Source organism: Aspergillus eucalypticola (assembly GCF_003184535.1).
Source record: "Aspergillus eucalypticola CBS 122712 chromosome Unknown BO83scaffold_13, whole genome shotgun sequence".
Taxonomy (NCBI): domain Eukaryota; kingdom Fungi; phylum Ascomycota; class Eurotiomycetes; order Eurotiales; family Aspergillaceae; genus Aspergillus; species Aspergillus eucalypticola.
The window spans coordinates 166,561-184,642 of NW_020290287.1; the positions used below are offsets into that span (position 1 = coordinate 166,561).

Sequence of the window (18,082 nt, forward strand, 5' to 3'; positions counted from 1 at the left end):
ACCAGCACCGATTACTGCTTTCTCTTTGTCTGCTCCGCATTCACCATCACACTGTATATATTTACTTGCACTGCTATAATATCAAGCTAGGACAATACTGTAGGAGTCGCTGTTCCAGCTTACTCGCCGCGTGTCACTTTCTTGCTCCCCAATCCTCCCCATGCGCGCCAGCACTCACTCTTGCTTGCCTCAGGGGGATGTTACTTGGGACGATCCAACAGCAACCATCGGCTGCGAGATTGAAAATCCCTTTCCTGGGTATGATTCCAGTGCCCATCATGCATGCTGCTGTGATGAGAGGTCCGACCGTGGCCAGCCGGGATTATTCACCGTTATTTCTGCAGCCCCAATCGTGCTGGGAGGGAGTCCTTGCCTCCCGAGTTCAACATCTGAGTGATGTTCCCTTGTGAACTATACTGTTCCTCTCCTAGACATATTCAACTCTTTGCAGGCCGCAGCGGGGCTGTCTCGGAGGACAACTCAGGCAGCAGCGTCTCCGACAAGCCAACCGATTTGTCGTAGTAGATGTCCGGCACCACCTCTGCTGGGAGCTCGGCGATGAATTCGGCGGGCAGTTCGGCGGGTAACTGGACGATCTCGTCGGCGGGCATCTCAATGGGCATCTTCTGGATATCCGTTCCTGCAGATGACTGTGACGGCCGTCCGGACGAGATGGAGCCTTTGGTGGATGCCGAGGAGGTCGCGTACAACTCTGGTCGAGGAGCAAAAAGATCGGAGCGCAACACGCGCATCAACTCGTCCGCCTCATCTGGAGGTGGGAACTGGCCCTCGATCAAATCGCGCGCCTTGACCTTCTTCCCGTATAGCTTCTGGTTTGCGCCGCGGCGTTCAAAGATCATGCTCCCTTCGGTGCTGATGCCCCCAAAGAAGCCCTGATTATGACCGTAGACGAAAATGCCTGCCATTCCACCAGCACTGACCACCCCGTTGACTTCTCCAAACCTCCCTGATGGGCCCATGGCAAATGAGGCAGTCTTGCCCAGGGATAAACTCCCCATCTGGGCGAATGTGCGAACGGCGCTGGTTGTGTTGAGGACGAAGACGAAGTTGGTCACCTCCAAGCCCACCTGGTACCCTACTCCAACTCCTGCTGTCAGAATGGCCGAAGGCGCAGACCAGTCGCCCTCCTCGAGGCGGGCGATTAAGATGCCCGAGCCCATTCGTACTGATCCAACGATACCCAGTTTCGAGACGGAGAATATTGCGAAGCCCTGCACTCGACCGGTTAGTCTATGGCGTGGGATTTATTTGCGACCGTCGTAATGCCACTTGCCTTGGCAGCTCCGAGAATCTTCGGGGGAATGAGACTGTCACGACCGTCCGGGTTCATAGGATTCGTAAAGGCGTCTAGAATCTGGGCCGCTTTGTTACATTCACCTGCAGGGATTGTTGGTCAGTCGCTGTCTTTTGTAGCAACCGCAGAACACCAAACCGACGTCGCTGTGTGTGGTAATAGACAGGGGAGTGCGCCTACTGCGAAAGGAGCCCGGGAAAGGGCTGTGCATTTTCCGGACCTTCTCAAAGGGCGGCATGGTTGCAATACTTTTGTTCCCAGCAATGATGAGGAAAATCGATGGATGAGCTCAATCGCAACAGAGGAGCAGAGTGACGCAGAAACAGAAAAAACAAGCTCCTCAATCAAGTTGGGGGAAGTGGTTTAAAATCGACGTTTTGACTCTCTGTTAACTTAGGTAGAGGGGGGCTTGTGTTGAGGCGCAATTTAGGTGTTCTTTGCTCCTTCCAATCAGCAATCCAGGCTACTTGGATCATCGTGGTGAGTGGAGGAGCTAGAGTCGGCCAGCGCATGATATCAATGGATTGGGGGCCAGCAGGATCAGCTTGTGCAAGCCAGAGTGGATCCCTTCACTCTTTCTCTGCCGTGTCCCATGCATGCTGACCATCTCAATTCAGCAACCACTTCGGTGGGGGTTCTCATTCATGACGAACTCGTGCATTCTCGAATACTACTACATTTCTGCTTTGTAGGCCAGTCTGGTCCCAAATAAATGGCGGAGACAGTGGGGTGTTTGGAATTGCTTGCCGATTTAGCTTTTGTTTATCACGATATAATATTCGCAGTGGCAGTTAGTATATATACATCTCTCTCTTGAGCAGCTGACAACTACCACGAACTCTAGTATAACCTCTCAGTTTATATATTGAATTTGTATTGGCGAACGACAAGGAACCGCACTGTAGCCTCATCCTTACCCCTGCAGGATGATAAGAATGAATCTCATGGCGACCAGGCTACGGTCCCCCCGAGCAGGGGTAGACCGGGGAGAAGCCTGTTCCCCCAAAGCTGTGCCGGTCTTCAAGAATGTCCCCGAGCTACAAGAGATGGTTTCTGGTGCAGACATATCATCATTAATCTATTATATGTACAGTTTTCTCAGTCATAACAACATCAAGCATTACAGGTCTTCTCCATATCGCGAGCCGGCGACGCAGCCAGCTTACTCCGCTGACGGATCCACGGCCCAAATATCATGAATGCAACAGGCATGGGAATCATGATAGCTGCAATACACCCCAATAGAGTGCCCGCCCACTGCACGCCCAAGTTGACCATCATCTGGCGTGAAAATAACGGAAAGACGCAGCCCACAGCCGATCGGAGGATAGTGTTCGCCGCAATGGTGGATGCAGCCCTGCTGTCGTTAGCATGGTGTCATGGTGAGCAGGAGGAATCTACTTACAAAGTGGGATAGCAGTCAACGATATAGTTGAAGCACTGCAGGAAGATGCACAGGATGCCGAACCCGATCAGGATACCAGCTGCTGTCGGAGCCATCCAGTGGATCTTGTTCGTGTATCCGGTCCAACCGAACCTGATTATTGTCAGCACCGTCCAGCATGGTAACTAAGAAGGAGGATACCTACCAGAACATGCCAATGGCAAACGCAACAGCGCCGACAATCGCAGCCGGAAGACGCCATTCAGGAATAGGCTTGCCCCCATTTGCCGCCAGCTTGCGCTTATAGGATCCCTGCAGACAGAGGATGAAGACACCTCCAACCAGCTCTCCCAGAATAAGACCGATAAAGGCGAGTCCTCCCACGCCCGCGCTCATCCCATAAACGTCATCGAAGACGACCGGGTAGGCACCGAGAAGGGCATAGATGAGGCCGTATACAAAAGAGATGTACAACGAGATGAGAAGCAGGATCGGCTCAGTAATAAGCATACTCAACGGACGAGTGAAGTTATTCCGAACCAACTCTTTGATGTCAACCTCCACCTCGTCCTGCTTGGCATGGATGCCCCAGTTACGGGTCTGTCGACGGAGGACAGCAGCCTTGCGGACCAGAATGACAGGTGCATACGACTCATCGAGGAAGATGAAGACCAGCACGAAGGCAAGAAAGACCATGATAGCCGAGATGTACATGGTCCAGCGCCATCCCAATGGACTGGCAGCGATGAACCCGCCCACAAACGGCGCAGCGAACGGGCCGATAAACACTGCCATGCAGAAGATCGACATGACGACTCCACGGTGCGCGGCGCTGAACAGATCGGCAAAGACGGCGGGGACAAGGGAGACAGGACTAGCAGCAAAAAGACCAGCGAAGAAGCGACTGATCATGATGGTCTGAATGTCTTTCCCGGTGGCAGAGGCAATGGTAAAGATACCGCATCCGAAGAGGCCAATGGACAACGGCCAGCGTCGTCCGATGAGTTCAGAGGCCGGGGCCCAGATAGTCGGTCCGGCAGCGAATCCGAGAACGTACAATGTGACACCGAGGGTGCTGACTTCTCGACCGACGTGGTATTCCTCACTGACACCACTGACGGCGGCAGAGAAAACGGCACTGGTGAAGGCTGTGGCGAAGGTGCAATAGCAAAGGATGGTGACTAGAACGCTCCTACATGCGGTGAGCGAGGTGTTCTTCATATCGACAAGACGTATTCCTTCTCCAAGTCCTACCTACCTCCGCAAGATAGACCAGTTCCAAGGATGAAGAGGATCATCTGCACCATCAAACTCGACGACATATTTCTCCGGATCAGGAAGCGAGGGCGGATACTCTTTCCCAGCACCCATGGGCAGCCATTCCTGGCGAGGCTCAGGGCCTCTCGTGGACCCTACGGTAGCACGTTGTTGCAGACGGTATGTGTTGATGCGAGCAAGCTCAAGGGAATCGGGATGTTCATCGGGATGATCATCGGAATAACCATCACTATCGGAGGTATGAATCGGAGAGATTTCTTTGGTGTGTTCGGTAACGTGCTCCATGGCTTGCCGATAGCACTGCACTCTGCAGACCGAATGAAACAACACGCTCGTTTCTCACAATCATCCTGAACAAGAGACACGGAAACCACCAGATATAAGTATCAGTGACTAAAGAGCCCCATGCTACGAACTAGCCAGCAAGAAAAAGTGAAAAAAGAACCCACTTCCGTAGGGCCCCATTGCCATACTGGAGAAACACCCACTATCAGGGTTTTCATATCTGTTCCATCACCTTCTGGCCATGGCACCATACCCATCCCGAGCCCAGACACCAACAACGCCTTGTCCTCCCGATCCATCTTTTTCCGCGCGCCGTTACGGATACTCCCTTCTGGCCCTGATCCACCAGCCACAACTCCGTTCCTGATGCCATGTAGCCAATCACGATGTCTGCCCTGGATAATACCCTCCAACCTTGACAGCGGGTACTCTCGGCGTTGTGGCTCGTGCAAGGGCTAGCCGCTCGGTAATGTGGCTGCTCCCGACACCAACCGAGAATATCCGAGGGTAGGCGTTGGGCACACAAAAATTTCTGGTATACAAAGAGAAAACATGTTGATAAGGGATGAAAAGTGGGCTGGAGTAGTCAATTTGTTTAGAGGCGTTTGATGTCACTGCCGTACGCATGCGACTGACAGATAAGTCTTCATTGGCTGGGATGATTTGCAACAATCCATGTGGTTGTCAGAGCGTCACTGGAATCGGTTCCGTCGGATCAGGGCAGCTCCTGATTGCTCGACGGTTATCTATTCTTGTTCAATACACTTAGTGTAGATTTGTGATTATCGGAGAATAAGTATATCATGCCTTGATTGTGCTCTTTCTCTACCGTCCTCCCCACCCTTCCAATCGTCTCGCTGGTATCTTGTTTGCTTATCCCTTAAACCTGCTTCAAGCGATAGGCACCTGGTTTGATACCATACCATCTTTTATACAATCGCTATTGATCTCATTGTTTTACTAAATATATCAATGTTATACTAAAGTCCACGGGGCAACCATCTTCCACTATGACATTTACATCGACAGTGTATCAAAAATGCTACCCCACCACAGTGTGCCCCTGATGGGCAATTTCTATCAAAACTCACCAGGCCCCTTGCCGAAATGACCCCCAGCAGGCACTGTCAACCATGGCACGGAGTTCTCATCGTCGGTATTCGATCCCACCGTATTTCCCCACCAGTTGAAGGTGGTGTTCGTGTACCCGAGGGCGAAGAAAATCACAATGGTGGCAATGGCCGTACCGGTGTCCATCGCTGCTTGGAAGAGGTCTATTATATGATTAGTATTGAGCACTTGCCATCGTCTCATCGGTAGACGGGGAATGCCTACAGTTGTACTTCTTCCACCAAGCCAAGGCACGTTTGCGAATGAGGTAGTTGAACAGGAATCCGAAGATGAACCAGAGCGAGTATTGTGCTGGGCCATGTTAGCATTTCTTTGTGTGCTCGGATGGTATGAGCGGGGAACGAACTAGTATTTGCAGGAGGGATGTTTCCTGCAGCGTTGAAGAAAATGGGTACGTTGACGTATTTGACCCAACTCTGCGGATAACGTCGGTAGATCAGGTACACAATCACCGTCACCACGGGCTAAACCTATCAGCAAGTATACAACATATGAGGAGCCGTTCAAACATACACCGATGAGAAAGAAGTACATCAACGAGTGATAGACTTGCCCGGACTGAAACATCCGCTGTGGTCCAACGGTACCCCAGATCAGACTGGCGTTATACATGACCTTGGCGCCGGCGCAGGTAAACCGCTGGGCATTGTCGGTGTCGCATAGCCCGGAAATATTTCCCATCATCCAGCGGAGCACTATCTCCCATTAGCTTGAGCCCATTGGTCGGTATTAATATTCTTACCTCCTGTCTGAGTCATCGTGGCAAGGATACTGGCATATATCTGTCCGAAGAACAGAACACGGGGCGGAATTTTCTAGACCCGTTAATACTTGCAGCCTGCGATCTATCGGTTAGACTTACCATGTACTGCCCCATTTTGAGGTCCTGAGCAAAGTCCATCCCGTGCTTAACGGCATTATACCCGTAACACTTGACCATCATGTTGGCGATGGGCTTGCCCGGCCAGGCGTAACCGGCGATCAGCTCTGTGATAATATTGAGAAAGATGCGCTGGTTTGTTGTCCCCTCCAGAATGCCTTCTGGGACAATGAGTACCACGCCCATTCCGCAGCACACAACGATGAAACCCCAAACAGGCAGACCTGTCTCCCAGTATTTCGTGGTGAGGATTCCCAGGCCCGCCATGACAACGAACAACGCGCCGTACCACCAGTCCGGGACTTCAGGGTAAGCACGCATCAAACGACGATGGATGTCTTCACCACCGTGACGAGCATTCTTGAACTTGGCCCAGATCTCCGATCCGTTGTAGAGGTAGGTGTGCACCACGATGGCTGTCACCGCCGCGAAGGACAAGCCGTAGGTGAGCGAGTACGACATGGAAAGATACATTGGCGAATACTCTTTGTATTTACTGAGGACGAAGTCCCCGTTAGAGTCGACGACTCGGGTCACATTGTATTCGCTTCCGGTGTTGTCAAAGGTGGAAGAAGAGAGCAAAGGCAGGCTGAGCATGCTGTTAACAGACATCTCCATGCGTATTCATGGCTGGGCACTCACTATGCGCTGAACCAGACATCCTTGTAGTATAGGATTGGGGAGAGGAAGAGGTAGAAAAAGACTACCACGGCAAAGGCATTGCAGGTAATGTAGAAAGGGGTCATGAGAGGGTATCCGGCGTAGTTAATCTGCGTCCAGTCCAGACTGAGCGGCAGCAGCCCCAGACCCGAGTTCATCTACCCATGTCAGCAAGCCTATGAAAGCATACTGTATGTAAGACTTACACCAAAGATAGTGTTGACCTTCTGGTTGTGCGGTGCAATCCAAGTGACGAATGCAAACGCGCTAAGAGTTGTCCAGATGTAGTCGGGGAACCAGTAGATGACAAAGGCAAACAGAGTCGCGTACCCAAAGAAGCTATACCGACTCAATCTCCAACCATTGGCGGGTGCCGTATTTTGGGGCTCATGCAGGGCACGGAACAAGACCGTGGAGGATAGAGATTGAGGCCAGATCAAGGCCGCAGGATAGACGAGCCAACGCCGGCACATTCCAGCAAGGCCGAACCTATTATGTCAGGCAGGTGTGCTGGTGGGAAGTGCAATTGGGACACTTACCCCATCATTTGCGACGTCAACAGGTATAGGAATGAGAACCCCGCCCCGTAGTCCTTGCCCCAATATTGCGGCATAATGATCGCCACGAGGGAGCTGGAGGCATAAGCAATTGAGGCACTGATGTTCACACACTAGTTCAATTAGACTTTGCGGTAGAAACGCCATTGCATATTTAATGGCTCTTACAATGGTAATGAGTGCATGCTCCTTGATGCTGAACGGCCCCGGGTTCAAGTCGAATGACAATCTTCCAAGAGGTATCCTCCACCGCGGCAGCCTCTCCCATCCTCGCCCGATCGGGTAGACGAGTAATTGGGCGACAACATATTCGACAGTGAGGGATGGCTAAACAGTTAGTCTCAGGTACGACTTAGGAATGGAGGTTCGCACGTACATATCGTAGACTGAAAAATTGATTGACTGCCGCGAAGACCATAACGAATATCGTGGTCAGAACCCACGCCCGGAATGCTGTGTCACATCAGTATGTTGGCCAGTACACCCCTCCATTGGCCTAGACGGAATTGACTGACTGTTGCATGGTAAGGTAGGATCATCGGTGTTTGGCACACACGCAGCGACTTCTGGAACTGAATACCTGGTATCAGTGAACGAACAATATCAGTCAAACAGGCCAGCAATACTCACAGGGCGATTGGTCCCCCTCAACATTCCACTTGAAGGCCTCGAGAGGAGTAAGCTCTTTCTGTTCGGCGACAATGTTCTGCCTTTTCAGGTCATCATTCTCCTCGAGCAGCTCGGCGTCCACGTCGGTGACACCAGCTTGCTTAGTCTCGATGGCATCTTTGGCCTCACTTTCTGCATGATGAACCGAATCCATGCCTGCTGCCTCTTGAGTAGCAAAGAGGACAACGTTTGGCGCAGGAGCGACCGAATGAGCAGGCCTTTGTAGGTGATATGCACCGAGGTCAATAATATTACCCAGAAACGCCCATAGACCCCGCGGATACCTGCATCTTATCTGTCACAACGATCGAGCAGGTACCACAAAAGTGGCAGGAGTAGCTGCAGACTGGCGATAGTCCCACCGTAAATGATAACAACCCGCAGGTGAAGCACACCATCCTATCGGGGGAGACGCTTAGCAGATTGGCTCCCTTGCTCCTAACCCCAGCAGGCCAAGACCGACCGTGAAGCTCTAGCGGATGCAGTGTCACCTACCGTGAAGGTTTGTGATAACATGCCGCTCAGTCCACGAGTCATATCCACTTTCAATGGTGGCATCGGAGCGCCCGACACCGGATGGCCATTGTGCATATTCCCGCGCAGTTCTGGAATCGCGCGCGAAGTTTTAGCCAGAGCAGTCGCCATGTGGCAGGCAGCAATCATTCAGGGTTGACGAGCCCTACCAAACACCATTGGGGTCAACTCTTGCGTCTTCTATACTAAATTCATTGATTAAGGTGGTCCGACGTTGATTCTGTCTTTTGGCGTTGGATGGCGTGCTGGAGCACCGCGTTGACTGGCCTTATCGCCGACAGCGCTGAGGGGCCAGGGTGGAGCTAAGGATGGAAGCTAATCGATGGTCGATCAACCATCTTCTCCAAGCTTGTTAGCACGTTTGTCTACTTATCGGAGTTCAGCTTATTGGCCGCGAGTCTCCGAATCCTGGTCAGGGCTAATTGCTACTCCAATCCCCGCTTTCTGAGAGGTATTCTCCCGGGAGCCATCGCGCCCATGCTCTTGTCACTCCCTGCAGCGGGTGGCAATCGTGTGATCAATTCACGCTGATTTGCTCCCTATTAGAGTGAAAAAAAAAAATGCGAATTAGTGTGTTGGGGTGGGGTAGTACCCTGATTCAGGTCTTACATTTCCATCAGCCGACATCCTGGTTAGTAGAATGCAGCTAAGGCAACACTGAGATGTAGGGAGCTGGCAGGTGATAAGATGTCTTATTTGTCTCTTTTACTGGAGTTTACATGGACCCCACAACTACTCTGACACCACGTTTGCAGATAGATACTCCTCTTGCATCCACAGTGGCATGGTCTGGACGAGGCCCAGCGATGACGAACACAGTTAGTGCGTGGATTCTTGTGCCCAAACGTACGGAGTTCTATCCCAAGAGAGAAGGTCTGGCCAGTGGCCGCGGACGCCAGCCTTAAAGGATTTAGTCCAGACAAAGATGGGGGTGAGAATTCCAGCGGATGCTCCCAAGACAAGGCCAATACACGACAAGCATTGTGGAATGAATAACCATGGCCATGGCTCACCTACACTTGGAAGGAAGAAGAAACATCTAGCTCCTGATTGGATCGTTTTGCGCCAGATGGTGTCCGAGCGAGCGATAGCAGAACCTTCAGCTGCGGTCAATGCCGATCGCCCTCTTGTCCCGGTCAGCTGGCCATGTTCAACCCAAAGCTGCATATATACAGACACTTGGCTGGTTAAACCTCTAAAGGATACTTTCTCTACTAATTAAAGTCGGTTGCCAGAACTTTTGCCGATCGCGCTGCGCAAAAGTCAGACGAAAAAAGCAACCAACCCTTCCCCCAAGTCAAACTGCGATGGGCGAGTCCAGTACCACTTTTAGGGTGTATGAGCCGAGGTTGCATTATAACCATGCTCATCGGTCTCACTTTTTGTTTCTTGGGTAATGCGTCCCTTGCACCGACCTCGCCTACTGTGTGAACATGAGTGCAGTAAGGGAAAGGCCGTTCAACAATCCTCGGCTCTCTGTTAGTCTCAAATGCAACAAAAGCAAGGAGTTCTGATATATAGCCGAGTCAAGCAAGAATCAACCCGCCCGCCGAGCGGTACGATGTCAGAATATGCGCCTTAAAATGTGGTCCATCGTACTGCCCAGCAGGTACCAATGTTATGTGCAGGATGGTCTGGTAATTGCCAGAATATTTCTATGTTGCCGTGACATACAATATGTTTCACTGCCTACATGGACTTGGAGGATGCCGTCTATAAAAACGGCAGGCATCGAGCCAAGCCGTGGGGACGGTGGATGATATGGGCCGGACATAAGATCGGCGATAACGGTGGAGAGCGAAAAACATCGTCGCAAACCAGTGTCTGCCCCTCCAACAGAGCATTATAGTGTTCTCTAAGTGTCAGTTCAAGCAGTGCTACCACTCATCTTGTACGTCGCATCTCTACGTGGATCAGCCATGCGGGAAGCAGTAGGTGGACATGCGGCTGCTCACCGCGACTCCACATCACCGCCACAGCAGATTGAACTTAGACTCGAGGATGTGTGGATCGGTGTGACTGATCCGAGGGAAAGGCGCAGGTTACAGAACAGGTTAAACCAGAGGGCCCGAAGTAGGTTGGCGAACGAGTCTCTGCCGAGTGGGCTGGCTGACGATCCAGATAGGGCGCCGTCAGCACTTGACTGAAGCGCTGCCCGAAAGATCTGAGCCATACTATCCTCACGCGTAGTCTACAACGGCGTCGACGCCCTGTCAACTCGATTTTCGATGTTTGGATGAACTCCGTATCTTTGGTCCGCTTGCCGCAAACTCCCGCAGTATCCTGCAGCAACTCGAGGCTATGGTGCATGTTGAGTTTTCAACTGGCTCACCACAGGCTGATATGCGATTGGGCGTAACTCGGTTAAACATATTGCGCGCATTGTACATCAAAGTTGATATTTTGGGTTATGATGCCAGATATATGGCAGCGATGAGGCGCTGTCAATGTTCGCCATGATTGGACCACGATGTCTAGCAACAATCGGTCGGGCGGCTCTCCTGCCACCTGCATTACAGCCCACAGAGATTCAACGCACTGTACCCCATCATCCCTGGCTTGACCTCATTCCCATACCGAGGATGCGCGACAACCTGATTTTAATGGAGAATCTGATGGACGATGGCCAATTGTGTCGGGATATGTGCGGCTACCACTCTCAGGTACTTCGGACGGGGCGTAGACGTCAGACGGGGATAAGAGAACTGAACGGGAGTGATCGTGTGGAAAGACCCCTGGGATCCCGCTGACTGGGAGATTACCGAGACTTTCTTCCAATTGTGGGGATGGACTGTCAAGGATTGCTGGGACTTGTTTCGTTCCACCAATGCATGGCGGATGCGTCGGGGAGAGAGGCCACTCTTTGCAATACCTTATGCCGGTAACTACTAGTGTAGTGAGAATGCATATGCTTTCACATTATACTATGTTGTCTGTCGCTCTGATCATCTAGAAGAAATATCACTGGATCGAACTCCTATTACTGCCGACTCACGGGAGGAGAGTGTGGATGATAGTATATATTTTTGTTGCAACCCCGGGTTGAGTCAGTGGCGGATTTTATCATCTGGCGATCGCCAGTAGACAATGTTTACCTAAGTATAATCAGCGACTAGTTATACATCTCTTCTATTTATAATAAGGTGGTGATAACAACCGGTTTCAACGATGGAGCGTATAGGCGATGTGCATACCCTCGATGATCCGAAGAAGTCAGCCAGCCATCACCGCCAGGGAAAACCGCGGTTTTCCTGATTCGGCCTAATGGGAGTGAGGATGTCAGCATTTAGCGCTGCACTAATCCCATTCGGTACACCGTCTAACCGGAAATGGTTAGCTGATCGGATCATGAGACGCTTATCGCGGAGCCTGAGGCAAGAAAATAAGAAATGATTTGTGACAGCCAGATGGCCTGCGCAAAGAGCTCTTGGGATGTCATCCGTTAGAGACAGGCACATCCCCATTACCACTACTGTCGTGAAACATTCGAAAGTGGATACCATCGGATCTCGCTGACACGGGAGCTAACCAAGTTGGGCATCACTGCGACTCGAGGCGATGGGTAGGACAAACAAAGCACACAGCTGCAGTCATACTCTTCATGACAGATATGCATCCATTCCATAGACATAAAAACGTTATCATTATAGTACATGAGAAAGGAAGATAGCAGTTGACATGCAGACAATAACGGCCATAACACCAGACGCCCCCATCATGCCCATTTGATTGCTATTGCACAACCCTTGATCAGACATTTGAATCAATCCTTCTTCTGATGGCTAGGTGCACGACCAACTCTGTTCTCGCCTGTCTGCCCGCCAACCATGGTATGGACGTCCTTTTGCGAGTACAGCTTCTCTTCCTTGCTTGGTGACTGTGCGCGGAAGAACATCCAACCACCAGCGATCATGCCGATCACACTAAAGATGGCAATGTTGCGAGAGCTGCAGTTATTAATATATTGCACAGGAAAGTCAACAAGGCAAACAGCAGTGACCTACCGAACCGAGGGCGGGTGACCGCCAGTAAGGCCTCCAGCAGCAGCCATTGTGGAATGAGAACGGTAGAAATGTGGACTAGGTATATGACCGACTAGATAACGAAATGCCCGATACGATATATCAGTGAATTGTTACTTCCAAGCAACGAGGGCTTCAATGCTAATATAGGTCTAGATTCGATGGCGGATGGGTGACGTCAAGATTAAGCGTCCGTCGGGAGAGCGACAATCGGTTCGTGTTCCGGCGGATAAGCTTATAACCTCTTTGTCTCTTTCACAAGCTGGGCTTCTTTCTACTTTTACGAGCTTGCGTCAGGGCGACGTTATGATGGATGAACCGGGAGGGATCGTGTCCTGCAATGAGAGATCCCTCATTGGGTAACTGCCTGGTAGCGGATCGGATTCTAGAATGGCTGCTGTTCATCCTTTACGCTACTGACCACTGATAAGATCTACGACCATGGAAGGGGTCCTTTACACTAAATAGATTTGTTCAGGAGGAAGAATAAGACCTAGCCTGAAGGTAGTGGCAGGTAGGGCACCCTAGTCACGGCATGCCCATCAAGACACGAGACACAGTGACATACAATAGTAACCGAAGCTACAGCAATAAAAGACCCTTAGTATAACATCCACAAAACAATGCAATTTCTTTTTAGTATTAAGCTTTACACAGTGAACTCAAACAAGTCTAGCCCTGCCGCGACTTAACCCGATCGATAAAGTGCGGCAACGGAAGCTATACAAAGCACCGACGTCATCGAGTCCGGACCGCGGCGATCGATCGATCCACATTCAATCCAGTCTCAACAATTCCAATGTTATCGCAAAATTCCAAACATTCACAGTATTCCCCCACCAACCTCAACCAGAACGCAACGCATATACACAAGAAATGTGTACCAAACGTCCATCTGGCCCCTTCTTCTTCGGGGGACCGCAGTAAGTCCACCCATCTAAAAAAAACCATCACGTCCAATCCCACCTAACAAACCACCAAATCAAAGACGTTGGTCCTCCGTCGATTGGACGTCCTCCGATGACCGCGTCCGCGGCGGCTCCTCGCAATCTTACCTTAGCATCAACGACGACACCAACACCGCTACTTTTCACGGCAACCTCGACATCAAGACCCTCGGCGGAGCAGGCTTCGCCTCGCAACACACAGCCAGCACCACCGAATTATGGGATCTGAGTAGCTACGCTGGGCTCGAACTTTCTGTTCCTAAGAGTGATGGACACACATACACCTTGAATCTAAGGGATGAACTGCAGGATCCTCGACCGGATGGGCGCCAACGGAGCGGGTTGGTCTGGGAGGCAAAGTTCAAGGTCGAGAAGGGCCAGACGAACGTAAAGTTGGGGTGGAGGGAGTTTCGGCCGACATATCGTGGGAGGGAGGTGCATATGGGAAGACCATTGATCTTGGCGGGGGTGAAACAGTTCGGGATAATGATTCGGAGGTGAGTGCCTTTTTGCATTGGTTGGTTGGGCTAGTGCTGTTGGTCTGGTGCTGACTTGGTTGTGATAGTTTCTTTGGGGAACAGGAAGGAGATTTCGAATTGGAAATAGAGTGGATCAGAGGCATTAAGAAAGAAAAGGAACGGTATAGGGATGACCCGAATGATTCTGAGTATGATGGGGAATATTATGATGAGAAGCATTTTAGCGACGATCAAGAAAGCAGGGGCCTAGGATGGCTATGCTGCTGGTGATCATGCTATATTACCCTTATCACGAGACATTAATAAACGCCAAATTTGAACAACCAACTATCATCCACTCATAGTTCAGCACTTTCAGCATATTCTCCCGTCTTGACAAATGTCTCGATAACACGAATCAACCGACCCAGTTTGACAGCGTCCTCCGCTCCCACCGTCAGGACGGCATGGTTGCTCTCCTTTTTAGTATCGGTGACCCATGCGTTTATTATCAACCTTCCTTGCGCAATATCCGCCGCGAAGAGTTCTTCGAACGCAATCTGCGTGGAAGGAATATCTAAGCGCGAGAGAACTGCCGCTTCACATAACCCACGTTGCATGAAATGGGTCTTAAGCAGCCCCAAATGGTAAGATCCGGTAACGCGTGGGTTGACATCGACTATAACATGCTCCCCATTTGCATCTGTCATGACATCGGCTCCCACCGGCCCGTAGTACCCTTTGTTGTGCAACGCTTTGGCCAAAACCTCTATCGTAGATCTATACCGATCCTGAAACATGGGTTGCAAGAGGTACGACACGCACCCACCATTCCAGAACCCTTCCTGGGTGAAACGCTGTCGAGACGTGGCCAGGTACACCGCACGGCCCTTTTTAGTAACGAAAAACGTGACCCCATGGGCCTCACCTGGCACTAGCTCCTGAATGACGAAGCTTGCAGGGTACAGTTGCTCATTCTCTTCATTGACTTTCTTGAGCCCATCTTCGAGGAGACTCCGCAGCTCTTTCATAGCAGTGCCTCTATCTGATTCACGTCGGATAACAAATGTTCCATAGCCCGAGGCAGCAATAGATACTTTCACCACAAAGGGGAAGCTTTGCTGCTGAACAGCTTGCAGCATCCGTCTGACTTCTGCGTCTCGGCCTGCTGTCCAGGAGTTTACCGGTAGCGGATCGATAACCTTGGACTTTGGTGTTGGCAGACCACTCACGGCCAGCCAACGCTTAGACAGGACCTCGTAAAGCATCTCTGGTTCTAGTGCTTGATCTAACATTGCGCACATATGATCACGCGGCACAATGAACACTGCACGCGAGTCCGGGGTCAGTTGGACATCGTGCGTACTCCTGACTATTTGTGCGTTGGGCCGTTGCTCCGGGCTCAATTGGTCATAGAGACGCCGTAACTCGTCCTTTGACGTTGTCAACAGGCTTGAAATTTCTTCACCCTCATTCCCACTCAGGTCAATCATCAGGACAGGTGTACGACCAGCCACGAAGGAATATCGTTGGGCGACACCGCGCTTCTGTAGGTTCGGCATCTCCCCTTCTGCATTCGTACCGGGAAAATTGGCAGCGTACAGAAACCGCGGATACGGAGACGAATTGAGTTGGTCGTGGGGGAATTTGCAAGGGTAATCATAAGCGAGAACAATGTTTCCGGGAGTGTCATTGTCCAAGGAGTATAGGTCGTGTAAAGTACAGTCTAGTGTGATAGGGACTTTGGTGATGGCCGACTTCGTCGAGGAATACGGCTCAGGCGGCACCACTGGAAGTGGCTGAGGAACTGTCACAGCAGTCATTCTTGCTTGTAGTCAATGGCGAGTTTCGATGCCTTGATTCTGTTTTTGCAGCTCTCTCCAAGCCGTTCGCCTGATGTTATGGCCTCTGAGAATTTATGCGTCAGCCACCTCAGATCAGCAATAGCACATGCCACATTTTTCACGGGGACAAAGACACCAGAAGTACCAAATAGGAATTGTTTCCTGTAGTTAGTCGACGTCAAGAGACGTCATGAGGGAAGTCGATTGCCGTTCGCGGTCGGAATTCTCGCCAAAGTTCACTAATTCACCGCGGACCGGTAGCCTACTACTCAACTAGATACCCAAAGATAGTACCGGTGATTGAAGCGAGTGGACAATGATTGGAGTCATTGATTCTCTTTCTGGTTCAGCAAGTGGGTTGCCGATTTCTCCATGACTGAGACGGGTCCTGCAGATCGATGTAACCCTGGGAAGTTGTGGGCTCGGGTATATCGGGACCCGCATTTGGCAGGCCGAGATCTCCCAGTACCTTCATGATAAATCATGCACGAGGGTTTGGCTTCAGGAGGCTTCACACTCAAGGCCTAATCAATGAAAATTACATTTCGTAGTAATTCCAAACCCAGTATAGCTTGCTTGAATGTTAGCAAACGGGGAATTTCGAGGAAGAGAGTGAACGGGAATAAAGCGTGAAGGGAAGTATCATCCAGAACACTTATTAACTGGCTCCACCAGTCCAATGACTAGTTGCCTACCAGGGCAGTTTGGATTTCCTCAGTAGTCTAACTCTGCCATCCCGGCAAGCCACTGCGCTCCCCACTCTCCCAGCAAAGCTTTTGAGCTAGACCTTTGCGGTAATGGTTTCCATTCTTTCATACCCCCGGATATGGCTGAGAAACCACCGCAGGCGTCCAGGGTGGCTTCATGCCTATAGTAACCTTCCTAGCTGTACCCAATCATGGCTAGGGTGCTCCACTATGAACAATGGACTGTCAGGATGCTGTTTAGCTCGGCCCGTGCATTTGCTTGATCTGATGTTGACCCATGGCTTAGTGGTGCATATCAACCATGGCATCTTCGCTCAAGACTCCCACAACTGTTAGTGAGCATTATCAAATCACAAACAAAGAGGCTGTAGAATACGGCACGTTAGCTGTTCAGTTCCACGATTGTGAACGTCAAAGTCAGTTGACACCCTTCTGGTGCGCATGTTCCTGAGTGTGGAGGTTGCTGGGCGCACAAGAAGCGGCCAACAGAATCTTGATATCACCTCGGTGTCCCCGAAACTCTATACTGCACTCTGCACGAAGGGAAGGTAGGCCGCGATTCTCTGCTATTTTACACCATACGTTGTATTGGAGCTCGGTCAATCAATCAGGAATTAACTTACTTACTTTTTTTATGTCTAACCACCATCAGATCCAGTTGTGGCTGAATTCTGCCTGCGTCGCTGAGGTTTTGTCTCTGTTACAAAAGACTATTTTGCAGGGCTCTACCCACCTATTAGACTCACTCGCAGCTCCAACTCTTGTCGGCCGATAACAAGCTGTGTCAATCAATTTTAAGCGTTCTTAACAACAAGTAGCATTGTGTGACAGTAATGCAATGAACAGTTATCCTGGAATCGCCTTGTGTCAGAACGTCCAGCGACTCGGGTTGAAGACAAAATAGTCAACAGAGGAGCGTCTCAGTATCCTCAGCAATGACTCATAGGTATCGACTGAGGCAACTAATCTTTACCAGGGAATCATTGATCTCAAGTAGTCCAGCACCCCATTGTTAGTGGTGGTTGTTTCCTCAGGAGTGGATCAAGTAATTGTCCAATAAAAGCCGCTGTATTCGATGATTTTTCTGAAGCGATAAGCTTCGGTGAGGTACGTACCAACGGGCCGCTGGGCTGCACCACATATAGGAGGACTCTTGCTTTATTGACACCACTCATGAGGACACGGCATCTTTACTGGGCCGGAGGGGTCTGCCAACGTTGACTTACTCCGTAGGTTATGAGCCAGGAACTCGCGAGAACATTTCATGAACGAGATTGACATGTCTTAGTACCGTCGATATCAACCACGCCTTATTCGGCGCGATCGAAATAATTTCGTCGTAATTTCATTTTCCTGGCATTATTTCCTATGGCTTTGGCAGCTGTCAGAATTCACGCGCCCCTAGAAGTAT

The 18,082-nt window shown here is 50.7% G+C and overlaps 7 protein-coding genes across 7 annotated transcripts; 1 reads left to right on the plus strand and 6 right to left on the minus strand.

Moving 5' to 3' along the window:
- Positions 1-437: 437 nt before the first annotated feature.
- On the minus strand, positions 438-1,553 carry BO83DRAFT_313605 (DUF500-domain-containing protein; the record flags this gene model as incomplete). Its single annotated transcript, XM_025527560.1, has 3 exons — positions 438-1,232; positions 1,277-1,398; positions 1,496-1,553. The coding sequence occupies 3 exons, from the start codon at positions 1,551-1,553 to the stop codon at positions 438-440; spliced, it is 975 nt and encodes a 324-aa protein (XP_025387778.1).
- Positions 1,554-2,371: 818 nt separating this feature from the next.
- BO83DRAFT_378616 (MFS transporter) lies at positions 2,372-4,758 on the minus strand. The gene is made up of 4 exons (XM_025531300.1): positions 3,958-4,758; positions 2,905-3,891; positions 2,721-2,852; positions 2,372-2,672 (listed from the first exon to the last, which is right to left on the minus strand). The coding sequence occupies exons 1-4, from the start codon at positions 4,260-4,262 to the stop codon at positions 2,429-2,431; spliced, it is 1,668 nt and encodes a 555-aa protein (XP_025387779.1). The 5' UTR covers positions 4,263-4,758; the 3' UTR covers positions 2,372-2,428.
- A 113-nt stretch (positions 4,759-4,871) lies between these two features.
- BO83DRAFT_338364 (oligopeptide transporter) lies at positions 4,872-8,456 on the minus strand. Its single transcript, XM_025528505.1, has 13 exons — positions 8,121-8,456; positions 8,006-8,062; positions 7,867-7,943; positions 7,659-7,817; positions 7,473-7,603; positions 7,140-7,422; positions 6,916-7,091; positions 6,256-6,862; positions 6,136-6,208; positions 5,907-6,088; positions 5,740-5,857; positions 5,598-5,684; positions 4,872-5,536 (listed from the first exon to the last, which is right to left on the minus strand). The coding sequence occupies exons 1-13, from the start codon at positions 8,311-8,313 to the stop codon at positions 5,343-5,345; spliced, it is 2,337 nt and encodes a 778-aa protein (XP_025387780.1). The 5' UTR covers positions 8,314-8,456; the 3' UTR covers positions 4,872-5,342.
- Positions 8,457-9,436: 980 nt separating this feature from the next.
- BO83DRAFT_36624 (uncharacterized protein) lies at positions 9,437-10,062 on the minus strand. The gene has a single exon (XM_025529703.1). The coding sequence runs from the start codon at positions 9,858-9,860 to the stop codon at positions 9,513-9,515; it is 348 nt and encodes a 115-aa protein (XP_025387781.1). The 5' UTR covers positions 9,861-10,062; the 3' UTR covers positions 9,437-9,512.
- Positions 10,063-12,293: 2,231 nt separating this feature from the next.
- On the minus strand, positions 12,294-12,846 carry BO83DRAFT_437575 (uncharacterized protein). Its single transcript, XM_025536028.1, has 2 exons — positions 12,698-12,846; positions 12,294-12,640 (listed from the first exon to the last, which is right to left on the minus strand). The coding sequence occupies exons 1-2, from the start codon at positions 12,742-12,744 to the stop codon at positions 12,457-12,459; spliced, it is 231 nt and encodes a 76-aa protein (XP_025387782.1). The 5' UTR covers positions 12,745-12,846; the 3' UTR covers positions 12,294-12,456.
- Positions 12,847-13,503: 657 nt separating this feature from the next.
- Positions 13,504-14,565, plus strand: BO83DRAFT_378621 (CIA30 family protein). Its single transcript, XM_025531301.1, has 3 exons — positions 13,504-13,638; positions 13,704-14,159; positions 14,228-14,565. The coding sequence occupies exons 1-3, from the start codon at positions 13,592-13,594 to the stop codon at positions 14,409-14,411; spliced, it is 687 nt and encodes a 228-aa protein (XP_025387783.1). The 5' UTR covers positions 13,504-13,591; the 3' UTR covers positions 14,412-14,565.
- Positions 14,276-16,150, minus strand: BO83DRAFT_378623 (putative solid-state culture specific protein). Its single transcript, XM_025531302.1, has 2 exons — positions 16,110-16,150; positions 14,276-16,028 (listed from the first exon to the last, which is right to left on the minus strand). Exon 2 carries the CDS (start codon positions 15,941-15,943, stop codon positions 14,480-14,482), a length of 1,464 nt encoding a protein of 487 aa, XP_025387784.1. The 5' UTR covers positions 15,944-16,028; positions 16,110-16,150; the 3' UTR covers positions 14,276-14,479.
- Between the last annotated feature and the right edge of the window lie 1,932 nt (positions 16,151-18,082).